Source organism: Mesoplodon bidens (genome assembly GCF_964165515.1).
Source record: "Mesoplodon bidens genome assembly, chromosome: 19".
NCBI lineage: Eukaryota > Metazoa > Chordata > Mammalia > Artiodactyla > Ziphiidae > Mesoplodon > Mesoplodon bidens.
The window spans coordinates 20,215,391-20,230,061 of record NC_138179.1 but is presented as its reverse complement, the minus strand read 5'-3'; the positions used below and the strand labels follow the sequence as shown (position 1 = coordinate 20,230,061).

The window sequence follows — 14,671 nt, the reverse complement described above, 5'->3', positions numbered from 1 at the left end:
TCTAGTTTTCCAGTGCTGCTGTTAAGTTTTTTTTTTTTTTTTTTGCGGTACGCTGGCCTCTCACTGTTGTGGCCTCTCCCGTTGCGGGGCACAGGCTCCAGAAACGCAGGCTCAGCGGCCATGGCTCACGGGCCCAGCCGCTCTGCGGCATGCGGGATCCTCCCGGACCAGGGCACGAACCCGTGTCCCCTGCATCGGCAGGCGGACTCTCAACCACTGCGCCACCAGGGAAGCCCTGCTGTTAAGTTTTAAGCCATTCTACTTCTTGATCCTTCGTATGAAATCTGGAAGCTTGTGGAAACTTCCTCTTGTTCCCAGTGCTCTGATGCTTTGGGAGCATGTGCCTTCATATGGGCTTATTTTATCCACATTGTTGGGCACCTGATGACCCCATTCAACTTGAGGCCTGCAGTTTTGAAAATTTTTATTCAATTTTTCCTTTCATGATGTTCTCTCTCCCACCCCTCTTCTGAAACTCCTACTTTTTTTTTTTTTTTTTGGCCATGTGGTTTGTGGGATCTTAGTTCCCTGACCAGGGATTGAACCGGAGTCCTCAGCAGTAAAAGTTCAGAGTCCTAACCACTGGATGACCAGGGAATTCCCTGAAACTCCTATTGTGTGCGTGTTGGACCTTTTGGACTAGCCCTCCAAGATCTTATATTTTTTTCTCCTATTTTCCTCACATCTTTGTCTTTTGTTTTATTTTCTGGAAGATTTCACTCAACTTTATTTTCTGCCTTTCTATTTTCATTTCTGCCTAATTTTAGCTTTCAAGAGCTATTTGTTATTTTTTTTTGTTTCATTCCTTTTTTGATGACAATCTTCTCCTCCCTGCTATGATTGATAGCTTCCCCGCCCCCCTTGCATGGTCTCTGCTTCCTCCAAGTTGCTTTTGCCCCCATGTTTGTTTAAGTTTCTGTCTTTCACATCAAAATTTTCTTCAAATATCTGGGGGCCTTGGTTGTGGTGTGTATTTAAAATCTGACTAGAAGCTATGCTTGCAGGGGAGCTGGTAGATTATAGGCTTTACTATAGTGGTCTTTGGGGACCCCCCCCTCCAATATTAGCATCTTTAGGTTTTTCCTTTTGGGATTGTCAGATGACCTAGAGAAGGTCTTCCCCTGTCCTGCTTGACTTTCTGGGAGCTGAGGGAGGGAAGAGGCTGGCAGTGGGGCAACATCAAACATGTGAACTTTTACTAACCCCCTCTGCTCTCAATTGTTCTTGGTGTTCCCAGTCCCTATGCTTTTTGTTTCCCCAGAGAATAGACCTACCAGAGGCTAAGCCTTCAGTCCTTCAGTGGGAGTGAAGAAAGGGTCTTGGGATCTAACTATTACTACTTCAATAGACTTTCAACCAATGGCATTGTTTTAGTCACATTTTAACCCTCATTTCCAGGGGCACAGGGTAGTAGTGGTGGGTGGTCTGAGATGCAAACCAGGTTACCTGTTAGCTTTCCTTGCTCCTAATTGAGAATTCAGATTTCTTAGTTATAACTCCTCCAACTTCTTTCCAGCTTCCAACATTTTGTTGCAACTGTATCCTTTCACTTAAAAAAATAAAACCAAAAAACCTTATGGGCTTATCCCTTAAAAGAAAATAATTTTATTGCCCTTTTAGTGGGGTTTGAGATAGAACAGAACAAATGTATGTGTTTCATCCACCACCTTTCATGGGAAGTTTCTTTTTAAAGTCACAAATAATACATGCTTACTGTAGAAAAACTAGAAAATAAAGTTAAGAAAAAAAAGAAGAAAATATAATCAGAATAATAATGCCTTTACTCCAGGAGGACCAATGTTAATATTGTAGAGGTAGATCCTCCCATTTTTTCACATATATCAATTATATATAAATATATTATGCATATATACAATGATTAGGAATTTTTAACTTGTTTCCTCACTTACCAATATATTATGAACACCTTTCCAAGTCACTAAACATATTTCTAAAATTATTTTAATGGTTTATAATACTTCACCAAATATCTCATAATGCAGTATATTTTGGTCCATTTCTGTATTATTGGACATTTCAGTTTTGTTTACCAATTTTTTAGGATCATAATAATAAAAACTCTAACGAACAGGTCCATTCCCAAAGTTTTCTGTAATCCTTGATTATTTCCTTAGGTGAAATTTTTAGAATGGCTGCACCAAAAGTGTACTCATTGTAATTCTGTTAATTCTCATTACCCAGGTGTCCCTACGAAAGAGGACATGCATTTCGTCATCAATATAGCAGAGGCTGGTTTCTTTGCCTTTGCCAACACAGGTATCAGATTTTAAAACACCTCCCATCCAGGGACCCAAGTGGTGTATTACTGGTGTTTTTTTTTTTTTTTTTTTTTTGCGGTATGCGGGCCTCTCACTGTTGTGGCCTCTCCCGTTGCGGAGCACAGGCTCCGGATGCGCAGGCCCAGCGGCCATGGCTCACGGGCCCAGCCGCTCTGCGGCATATGGGATCCTCCCAGACCGGGGCACGAACCCGTATCCCCTGCATCGGCAGGCGGACTCTCAACCACTGCGCCACCAGGGAGGCCCAATTACTGGTGTTTTGATTTGTGTTTCTTGGATTACTGCTGAGGCCCAGCATCTCTTCCTATTCACTAGCAGTGTATATTTCTTCTTTCTGGATGGACCTCACAGTGGGTTTAAGGTTTACAGTTACACTCAGATATGCAGAAATGTAACTTTCTTAATTTTTTATAAGTAAGCTTCACTTGTTCCTGGGCGCCCCCATTTCCACTCAGCAGAAACAAACCAGCTTTGGATTCAAAGTAACTCACTGCTCAGTCACCTCTAGGTGAAGGCATCTTGCCTTCTGGTCTTCTCTCTCATCCCTTTGTGGGAAGGGTGCTTGGTCCCTTTACTACTCTCAGGCAGCCTCTGTACCTACTGCTGGTGTCCCCTGCTCTCCAGACCCCTCCCCAAGCTGAAGCAGGAGCTGCAGAAGCCCATGAGGTTTGGGTACAATAATAGTCTTTAGACGCAGACAGGGGACAGGTCTCTGGGCCACATGGTAGGACAACTCAGAAGGAGGGCTCTTTCTGCCACCACTTCTACCCTACTGATGTCATTCCCCCACTCCTCCAGGTAGCTGCCAAGGTTCCAGGTGGAAAACATAGAGAAGACCCTCTGCTCTCCAACTTATCTGTTGGCGAGGGAAATTCACCTCTGTCTCCCTTGCTTGGTCTCCTTTCTAATCTCTTGTTCCTCCTAAGAGAATTTAATTGCCTTTGGAGTGGAAAAACTCCTCTCACCTCCTGTTCAGCATCCTTCCAACTCTGTTTTCTTGGCCCTCCAGGCTTTGATCTTTTTTTTTTTTTGGTGGCATTTAAAAAGAAAGCTGTTTCTCTTGCAAATCAAAAATGCTCTATTGTTCCATGGAAGTCTTTAAAATCTCCTTTTTGAAAGTTAAATCTGAGCAATAACCTTTTTTTTTCTAAGCCAGTGGTTCTCACCCCTGGGTGCTCATATACTCATTAGGATCACCCCAGAGCTTTTAAAAATCCTGATGCCTAGGCAGCACCCCAGAATTCAGAACACCTGGAGGGGTGTCCCAGGCATCTGTATAGTTTTAAAGCCCCCCAGGTGACTCCAGGGTGTAATCAGGACAGAGAATAGCTGTTCCAGGCTGTGAGTGCCCTCCCCATCCCTGGGGCAATGGACTTGACCTCACCGCTTCCTTGAAGGGAGAAGGGCTCCAGGCACCTGGGTGACAAAGCTGGGCTCTGCCACTGAGGACATGAAGGGTTGTCAACACCTGGGGCTCACACCTGTATCTGGGGGGCTGGAGGCAGAAGAGCCCCTCAGCTGGGTGTGGAGTCCTCCTCAGCTGGTTTGACAGGCCTGAGACTGAGGCTCTATAGATGCATCCCCACAGGGGCCGGAGAGGATGACTCTACCCCCCAGGCAGGAGGTGAAACAGGTTCTCATTAACTCAGCCTCAGCCAGTGCATGAAGGGAAGGGTTTCCTTGTTGCTAGAGCCTGTCAAGGACCAATATGTTACAACATATGTTTTACAGCTTCCTGGGGTCTCTGATAAATCTTTCGAGACTCCTTTATTTGCCTTTTTTCCCCCAAGGTTATGAAGCCAACTGTTTCCCTCTGCTTACAGATGCTCTGAGGCTGAGAGCTCATTTCCGTTGGAAATCAGCCTCAGGGGAGGGAAGCTTCTGGGGGCAGCTGGTGTTCCTCTCACAGGATGAGGTTGCAGGCAGTTGTGGGGGTGGGATGACCCCCTCCCTGGCCATGATTTTCTGCATATATGCTCGGAACCCAGGAGAGAAGGGTCTCACAAGAGCGAACCACCCCCTACCCCGCAAAGCTTGGTAAAAACGACTGTGTTCTTTCCTTCCCAGCTGCGTACTTTTGCTTTCTCTGTGTAAGGCATTTCAATTAGGCACATACCCTGCCCTCAGGACACTGGCCAGGTAGCCGGGGAGATAACATGTAATGATACTCGCTACCATTATTTCCAGCACTGACTGCATGCCAAGCACAGGTGATAGAGATAATAATAGAACTAAAAAAGCTTCCAACTTATTGAGCCCCTAACGTGGGCAGGCCCTTTAGAACGCTCTGTAATCCTCACTGGAACTGAATATATCACTTCTTGCTACTGGAAGGGTGGTCCTGAACCAGTAGCAATGGCATCACCTGAGACTCTGTTAGAAATATGGAATATCAGGCTAATCCCAGACCCACTGAATCTGAATCTGCATTCTAACAAGATGCCCAAGGGGTTTCTGGACAGATTGCTTCCCCTATTTTACAGATGAGGAATCAGAGGCTCAGTGGGAATTGAGTGACTTGGAGAAGGCCGCAGGGTATCCAGAAGCTAAGTAGGGATATAAACCTGCTTCACAGGACTCAAGGGATATTGGTAAAGGCTAGACTGCAGCACAGCTGGGGAGCTGAGTACTGGAGAAAGAGCACTCCCTAGATTTCAGATGGAGGAACAGCCAGAAGGGCTTCCTGGAAGAGGGGGCATTTGAATCAGACCTAGAAAGGTGAGCAGGACCTGCCAAGAAGGGGGCTAGTCTATCTGAGGTGGAGGAAACAGCAGGAGCACAAACAGTTGGTAGAAGAGTGAGTATCATTCACCAGAACCTTCCCTTGGTGGCTGCTGGTACGTTAATTAAAAATGAGTCCACCAGACTGGGGTGGTCCCAGTCTGGCAACCACCTTGGCATAGACACCTTGGCAGCATATATAAGTAAACCAGAACTGAAGCCTGTATGTGCCTCAAGGTTAGGAAATAAAAACCTGAGGACAACCAATCACAAACAGCCGGCTAGGCTTTCCCAAATCAGACAACCACTTCAACTGTAGCCAAGTCATTTTCTTGCTTTGACTTCTGTGTCTTTTCAAAAAAGTCTTGCCTCTAGCTCCTGTTGTTGGTACACTCCTAACCACTTTCAGTTTGAAACTGTCAGGTTTGAATTGATTTTTGCTCAAATAAACTCTTAAAAATTTAAATACATCTCAACTTATCTTTTGACACTGTGATCTTCTATGTTCAGAACAGCAAAGCATTTGAGGTGGGATGTTGGTGATTCAGGAAAACTTTGTTTTCCCCTTGATCTGTGGCTGCCAGAGGGGGCCGCCACACTGCTCCTGCCTGGGCTGCAGGATGCTGAGATGGACCTGCCTTGAGATGTTCCTGGCCCTTGGTCCCTGCTTTTTGGGTCTAGTGACCCCTTTCCTCCCCTGATGTCCTGCGGTAGCATGCTCCCTCAACGGCTCAGAGAAGTGCTCACAGAGCCCCTGGCCCTTGGACACAAAACCCCTCTTCTGGGCAATAACCAATGGTCCAATTGGAACCCACGTTGTAACCTTGTCTCCTGAGCCTGTTCTCACTTCCAGGTCTCTCCACTCAGCCCAGAATTTGCCCTTGACTTTCCCCTGTCACATCCTTCTTATCCTGACTCAAGGTCACCCTCTGGGAAAGCATTCCCTGATCTTCCCAGGCTGGGTTGGGCGCTCCTGCTCTGTGATTCCACAGCCCCCATCCTGCCCGCTCTGCTCGGTGGTGCTTGTCACATCATACTGCAAGTGTCCACTCTGCCTCCTCATGAGACTCTGGCCCCTCCTCAGTGGCAGGTTCTGGGTCTTTCTCCTGTGCTCCCAGCATCTGGGGGAGCAGCTGACATAGGAAGTGCTGGGTGAGTAACTGTTAGACAAGCAAGGGTAGGTTTCTCTGCCTCTAATGTCCAGGCATGGAGCGCTGATGGGAGCAGCAACATGGCAGCTTCCATCCCGGTAGCTGTTCCTCTCGGGATACTCTCCTCCCAGCTTCTCACCTCCCACCCACCTCCCAGCCTCTTCATTGTCTCGCCTTTGGCTTTAATGCTTGTGAGACCATCCAGGATAATTAAGAGAAGTTTTATGCTGTTTATGGGGCTTCGATCAAAGATTTTAATTAACCTACCTTGCTTTAAGCCTTTGAATGTTCAGTCCCCAGGGCTGACCATTTGATAATGGAATTAATGCTTCTAGGCAGAGTGGGGGGAGGGGGAGGCTTCAACAAGGAGGGCCTAGTGATTGTCTCTTTAACTCTTCCCAAGATGGATAGATTTCAGCTCAACATAAGCGATTGATCTCAGTCTGAGCTGTTCATGGGTGAATGAGGTGTTGGGAGTGATGCGGAGAAGCCCGTCCCTGGAGGTTTGCTAACAGATGCTAGACAAGCTCCTGGGAAGGATCTTAAAGCCGTGAGTCGGTCATCGCATCACTGATCCGTCTAGGTCACCTTTAGGGAATTGCAAGCCCTGGGAGTCATTCTTTCTGTCCCCATGCCATGCTGGGGCAGGGCAGGGCAGACTCAGCCTGGCTCACAGAGACACATACCTGCGGCTCTGGTTTGAGGCCCATCTCACATTTCTGCTAGAAAGATGCAGATCAAAGGCAGCAAACCCATGGAGCCAAAACCCCTGCAAAAATCACCCTTCCAATCAGCCTCCATCGAAGCTGCAGCAAATACTGTATGTGCAGATACTACTTCAGGGATTGGAAGCCCCAAACTGATTGTCACTGGGGAGGCAGTTGCCTGCAGGTAGAGGGACCTGAGCAGATATGCACTAGGGACCCCTCAAAACAACCCACCAGAACAGGCCCTGGCTGGTCTCAGATGCTCTCTCCTCCCAGGCACCAGCATCTCATTTAACGCAGATGAGGATCTTGGTGGGACAATCGGATGCCCTAACCTTGGAGGGAAAAGAAAGTGCATTTGGGAATGTCTGGGGTGGGCAGGGTGCATGGGGTGGGGAGGAAGATGGGGTGTTATGATTAGCTAAGACCTGCTGAGCTCATTGTCTTCCGGACACCATGCTAAGTGCCCTACATGTATCACCTCGTGTAAGTCTGCTTGGTATTATTATTTTCCCCATCCTACAGATGCAGAAACCGAGGTCGCTTGAAATATGGCTTCCCAGGAAGCCTGGGAAGTCTGCAGGAAGAAGGCCATGGAGTTTCTGGCTCTTCCTGGTCTGGACTCCGTCACTCATTCCCTCAACATCCAGCACCTTCCCACCTGCAAGAGCTTACTCATTTCTTCCTCTATTATCCTTCAAAGTTTGGCTGAAATGTAGGTGACCAGCATCCCCCATTCCCCAACATCCCCAGCTCCCACCCTGCACCCTGGCTGGACTTTTCCCTGGATTTCTAAAAGGCTCCCTTTGATTTTTATCTTGCCAGTTATTTCCTTCTTCCTGGCGTAATAAATACCTGATTTAATGTCCAACTTCACCATGTAGACAGAGACTGTTTCCAGGTGGGAGCATATTTGATTAAGCTGTGTCTTGTCCGTGCTGACCACAGCAATAACACCCAGGTTCACGAGCAGATATTGGGTGAAGTGAGAGAGGAAAAGCTCTCCTCTCCACCCTCCCTGGGTTCCATGAAGACAGAAGTGGTAAAGTCTTAACCAGCAAGTATTTCCCAAGTCTCTACAATGTGCCATGGGTGTCGGGGATAAGGTGGGTGCTTCTCATCATAAGCCCTTCTGAGTCGCTTGTGTTTTTAACATATGTGCGTATATTAACTTGACTTTAAAATGTATGTAAAACAAATGAACTAATGGCGTTTTCTCTCCTCTCCCACGGAAATCACCTACCAGAGGGCAGAAAGCCAGACTCCAGTTGGCTAAGCTAAGCGTGAGCCTGGTAGGGGCGCCCTCAGCTCCCCATTTGGGTGGCATAGATTTTGAGAGAAACCCCTGTGTATCCCAATTATGTCTAAGTGCCTTCAATTATTTGGAGAAAAAACAGCAACATTTCTATAGGAAGCCGTTTCTGGGAGAGTTGTGGGCGGGTATAACACGCCAGGTTGGACAAGGGGACCCCTTCCAGGCCTGCACATGGGGAGGGCGAGGGTGGCCCAGGAGGGGGCCTTGGAGAGGAATGCTGCAGACAGCAAGGTTCCTGAGGCAGGGGCGGGCTGGCACCCAACGAAGATGCATGAGAGGATGTGCCCAGGCATCTCTTTCCACATCCAGAAATTGGGTGCAAGGCCTGAAGTTTCCCTACACCTTCCAGAAGTTCAGATGAAGAAAAAGCGCAGGTTCTCTGCTATAAAGATAGGACACGTTTAGAAATTGATTAAGCAATAAAGGAGAACAAGGGCTGGAGTTATTTGGGACAGTACTTATTATAATGCACACTTAATTAACGTGTGGGTTCTGAGAGCTCCCTCCCAGAGCTGACATCCTCCTTGGCTAAGGGGACTTCAGAGATCCTGGGGTTCTAATCAGGGTCCCCAGTACCCTGACTCTGATCTCAGCTAAGCCCCAACCAGGAACATAACTGAGTCTTTTCTCTGGTCACAGAATGAGCCACAGGCTGAGCCCTGACCTTGGCCGTATACTTATCCCTAACCCTTACCACATACTGACCTCAGCCCGTGACCTCAGCCTCAATCCTGACTACGGTCACTGATTAAGCCCTGACTTCACAGACTAACCCTTGCCTGTGACCCTTCTTAAGGCACAGCCCCAGACAGAATCGCAGCTCAGCCGCTGGCTCTCACATCAAGAGGGGTGAGTGGGGAGGACGTGATGGAGCTGGGCAGGTGTCCCCCTCCCCCACCACTGGAGGCTCAGATGAGAGCTCCCAGCCCCCCCTGGTGGCCCCTGGGTCGGGGCAGGTGGAGGGCTTGGGAACTTAGGGGCTGTGTGGGGTTTTCCAGGCCCTGTCCTGGCTTCACATGCAAGGCTGATTAACATGCACCATGCTTCCCTCCATCCCCAAGTGCCTTCTTCACATCATTGTTTCACTGATTAATTCCTCAGAACAAAGCACCCGGCACTTATGTGCAGATTGAATGGAAGATCCCAGAGGCCCTTCCCAGTGCCGGCTGCCCAGTCCTTTCCCGAGTGCTTGCCCTGTTGAAGTGTCTAAGGAGTCAGGAGGCCGTTAACTGGACCAGAAAACAGCGTTCTGCCTCCAGGATGCTGGGTTTGCTGGTTCCTGGGAGATAGTTTCACCCTAGAGCCAGCTTAAGAGAGTGACATTTGACATTCTGACTAACTGATGCATTGGGTTAAAAATCTGTCAGTACGTGAAGGTGGTCCTTCTTTACAAACACAAGATAAATGTAGAAGTTATCTTACCACCAACAAGAGTGTCATTATCATCAGCAGCACCATCATCACCATCATCATCATTATCATTATATCATCATCATGGCTCTCTATAGGAGATGCTTTACCTGCATTATTTAACCTTTAAATATCAGGAGTAACTATTTAAATATTAAAGAGTAAATGTGATACTCTTGTTGAGTATCACTACAACAAGAGAGGCCATGGCACTCCATTGAGTTCAAGACCAGGAAAGCAAATTCCTCAGTGAATTTGTAGGTTTCCCATTACCAGCCTCAGAAGCATGTGAAATCCATATAATTTTCCTTGTTTCCTTGGCTGCAAGGAAATTCCAGAATTGATTGCTGAAGCTTTCCTCAGCTGGAAGTTTCTCCATATACCTTTCCTCTACCCATCTACATTTCCTCTACCCATCTACCTTTATTTTTTGGTCCCCTCCTCCCAGTCTCCAAATCTTGTTTTTATGGCATCTGAATCTACACTACAAATGTGTGTGTATAAACAAACTGATATGTCAAATATTATTCTTAAGTCAATGTGTACATCATGTTTGGTTTTCTCTTCCAGTGTTACGGAGTAAGTGCCTAACAGACTGGCCCTCCTTTGGATAATAATTATAAAGTACAGATAAAATATAAAAATCCTGAAGGCTCTGAGGAATGAACAAAAGCAGGCAGATTTTGAATGGTTTTTGAAACTTGGAAGGGACGGACATGCGGTGAGTTTCCCATTTTCATGACTTTTAATCTGAGGGAAACTGTAGCCATGATACAGCATAAAGCAGTGAAAACTCTGACTGAAAACCATTTATGCAACTGGATGAACAGGACAGAGCCAGAGGACAGCTGCTGGAAAGTGAGGGAAGAATTCTAGAAATGAGAAAATCAGAGAGGGGAGCCCCAATTCTGTAAATAAATTCTGCTCCAAGTCTCCGGCTGATCAGAGTAGCTTGCAGCTAAGGCTAAAAGAACTGAAATGAAATCTGATCTGTCCACTGCACATTAGACAGTTTGTGGTTTGAGTCTAACCTAGTTAGATGCCTGTTAAACAGACACTAACACTTTTCACACATTTCAGAGTAATATGAAGTACACGGAGTCTTCAGAACATAATTGCAAAATTCAGATACAATGCAAAATTATTTGACATATGAAGAGCCAGGAAAACGGGACCCATGCCTTTATTTGGGATTGCCAAATAAATTTGGTAATTTAGTAAAATCGTTGCTTTAATAAAAATTAAAGCAACTATTACAATCATGGCAAACATGCTTGTAATGAATAAAAAAGGAGAAATCTTGGCAGATATATAGAAGCTACAAAAAAGAACCAAATGCAAATTCTAGAACCAAGAAGTAAATATCTCAAATAAACAATTCACTGGGTGGGCTTCTCAGTTGAGTAGAGGGGATAGAAGAGTGAGTGACCTTGAAGACAGATGAATAGGAATGACTCAGTCTGAGGAAGGGAGAGAAACAAGATTGGGAAAAACAGAACAGACCTTCAGGGATGGATGCGGGCAACATCAGAATCTCTAACACACAAATAATTGGCATCCTGGAAGTGGAAGAGGGGAAAAATGGGATAAAAACTATTTGAAGAAATCATGGCCCAAACTTCCCAAAATTTGGTGTAAAGACATACAGATTCATGAATTTCAGCAAGTCCAAATCAGAATAAATAAGAAACAAACCATGCCTAGGCATGTTGGAATTTAACTGCTAAAAACAATGAATCAACCAAAAGGGGTTTTACTACAAAGGAGTGTTTTTTTTAATTCAAGATTTATTGAGCATATACTGTGTATCAGGCACGTTTTGGGTGCTGTGAGCATAACCTAGGGCTGGAGTCTTCTTTAGGGAAGGAAAGGGTGGTACTGGAATTGGCCTGAGATTGAGTTTTGTTCAGTAAAACCAAATTGACATGAAGAATACAAGCAGAGCACACCCAGAGTCCAGGACATAGAGGCAATTCAAGAACACCGGACAGTGCTGAGCTGAGTAGTTTAGAAAAAGAGCATCATGGACTTTTGGGGGAAGGGATTGAAATCTCATGGTAGGAGAGACTTTAAAAGACCAAAAACTCAGGAGATGAGGACCAGGGGTTGGGGGCATGTGTTAGCATTAAACACAAGTAACTATTTTCTTTTCCTCTTAAAGGCTTGAGTCTACCTAGTGGGGAACATAGCCCTGGAGAAGGAGGCCTCAAGGAATCTGCTAACACTGAGATGAAAACTAAGAATTGGTGTCCTGGGGCTTGGTGTTAGTAACTTCTTAGGTGAAGAAGGATGGATTTCTGGTTCTGCAGAACGTGGGTGATGCTTGCTACTCTGTGTGTGTGCATGTGTGTCCAGATGCAGGGTGCTGGGGTGTGTGTGGATCAGCAGTCTCGGCTCATTCTTTCATGTCTTCACTATTATTTGAGCCTCGAGGATGCACGGGAGCTGACAACGCAGTGATGAGCAAGACAGACGAGGCTCCAGCCTACTCTAGGGTCTGCTGGGAGAGACAGAAAACCTGCAAGAAAACACAGCCCTATGACAAGGGCGTAGGTGCTGGTGGTTTACATGGGAGACGACCTCGAGAGGTAGTTAGGAGGTGGGGAAATTGAGGCAGGGAAGGGAAGAAAGCTGACAACCTGTGTGTTAATGAAGGGGTACTACTGGATGCACCTGGAACTCCATCAGGTGGGGATGCTCCGAGCACGGTGATGTCCCAGGTGGAGATGGGAGCTGGGGATTCACCTGCTTTCTTCCTTCTCTCGCTGGTTGAGGTCTTTCTTCAGGGGAGTTAACTCCTCCAGCTCCTGGGTGGTGTCTGGTGCAGCCGGGGTGGAGGACCCCTTAGGCTGAGAAGCAGGGAGCCTCGCAGAGGGGCTGGACCTGTCCCCTGCTGCTGAAGGTGACCTGGAGGTGGGGGGCAAGAGCCCACTACCCGGCCACCCATGGCCAGGACTTTGGATGTTCTTTTAAAGTGCAAAGGGAGCCACAGAAGCTTTTAAACAGAGGCGTGAAATGACCTGAGTTAATTGTAAAATTCGAGAGAGGCGCAGACTCCCGGAGAAGGTGAAGGAGGATGCAGTCCAGGGCACACACACTGGCCCCTGAGAGGAGCAGAGACGTTCTTCACCGAGGCAGGGATGAGGGTCTGAGTGCGGGGACCCAGCAGCAGGTTTGGCGAGAAGAGGAGGGAGTTTCTGTCGATGGTTTCCTTTTTGTCCTCCGTGAAGAGTGAGGTGCCCTCCTGGGCTGAAATGGGGGCGGGAGGAGGTTGAAGGGGAGAAAATGTAGAGGACCACGTTCTGCAGGGCTCACCTCCCCGTCTCTGCTCCTGTTTGAATTTTGTCAGCAGCGTGAATCTAAATTGTAACTCATCAGTTCATTTAATGTGATTTTCTCTGGCAGCATTTCGCTGCCCCACTGCTGGCAGTCAGAAAGGAAATAATTGGGTTCACGCAGGCTGGGGTTTTGCCAGGAGAGCACAGCTCGGGCGGAGGGAAGGGTGTTGGGGGCCACCCTGCAAGGAAGACCTGTGATTTGCAGGCCCCTGGAATCAGGGTGGTGGCTGGCGCCCCAAGGCTCATGTCTGTGTGCTCAGGGCATTGGAAGGATGTGCATCTCAGGGTGAGTCAGGTTTTGGGGATGGTCCTTCCCTTTCTTGGACTTATGCTCCACAACTGAAAATCTGTTTATTTCCACACCATCCCCTTTCCACTGTACTCCGTCTCATCCACTAGAAGAGTAGTGAAAAACACATACGTGAACTAGCCCAGTGTACATTGTTGAATTGCAAAAGCCTATTTTTGACATCAAAATGTTTTCTGAACGTCCAAATGAGAGAGTTATTTAATAGCTGTTGATGAAGAAGATATCTAATAAAAGGCTATACTTTGGGGACATTTATTTATCTAATCGTATATTTCATAGGTATTATGCTAATACGTTCTTACTTTTATAAGGTTTAAGCAGTACAGAGCAAACCACGGTAAGTTAAAATTTCCAGACGCAAGTCAAGGTTTATCGCGTGTTAGTGAAAAATCTAGTGTGAATGGTAAAGGGAATGAGCTGGGTCCAAATACCCTGGGGAGAGACTTACCTTTCTGAGCCAGACACTGACCTCTTCCTCCTCTCATGCCGACTAGCTGGGCATCACTTGCTGTTTGACTTCACGTGGTCCTAAGAAATCATGTTCCTCTCAGTGGTGGGTTAGATTTGTGGCATGTTTGGAACCATCATCAGACATGATTCATTAATCATAAATATCAAGTCCTATAGCTGAGAAGTAAAGGACGACAAATCGATCTGGGGCTATTAATTGGATGTTCCCAAGCAACAGGGTTTCATCTCTGACAAGGAGCCCCTTCACCCAGGGGTGTCAGCTCTGAGAGACCCATGGCCCTGCCTTCCCTCAAACCTCACAGAAAAGGTCTCCATCTCACCCTCAAAGATGCTGAACACACAGTTCACTTCAATCTGAGTTTTGGGCAAAACATTTCTTCCACACGTGAAAGTCATCCTTTCTTGCCTCATTACTCATCCCGCTTCCCTACAGATAAACATTGTCAGTACCTTGACGTGTGTTCTAATATCCCTGTTGCTCTTTATGTAGGGGTGTGTGTGTGTAAACAAGTGGTATCATACTGTGCAAATTATTTTCAACTTGATTTTACTTAATGATATGTCTTGAACATATTTCTGCATCAGTACACGAAAGCCTACTGCGTGATTTTAACATTTGCAGAGAATTCTGTTGTTTCAGAATTTATTTAGCCACTCTCTTATTGATGTACATTTACAAATTCCCCAACCCCCTGCGGTTTTGCTATTACCAACCGGGCTACAGCAACTATTGTTGTATGTGTATTTTTTGCACATAGGCCAGTATTTCTTCAGGCTGGGTTTCTAGAAGTGAAATTGCTGGGGTAAAGGGAATGAATGTTTAAACATTGGTGGATGATGCCTGATGGCTTCCAAATGACCTCAGGGTTCACACTGCTTCCAGCAAGCATCTGAAAGCACCCGTTTCTCCATATTCTTGCTAACATTTGTTACTATCAATCTTTTTAA

At 46.6% G+C, this 14,671-nt stretch overlaps 1 protein-coding gene across 1 annotated transcript in view; it reads right to left on the bottom strand.

Annotated features, from left to right (window-relative positions):
• NLRP1 (NLR family pyrin domain containing 1) overlaps positions 1 to 13,737 on the bottom strand; it is a gene marked incomplete at both ends in the record, with an annotated part of 165,897 nt that extends 152,160 nt beyond the window's left edge. The window contains 3 exon segments of the mRNA XM_081219839.1: positions 12,350 to 12,511; positions 12,703 to 12,853; positions 13,701 to 13,737. Of these exon segments, the coding sequence (XP_081075965.1) occupies positions 12,350 to 12,511; positions 12,703 to 12,853; positions 13,701 to 13,737 (350 nt within the window).
• Between the last annotated feature and the right edge of the window lie 934 nt (positions 13,738 to 14,671).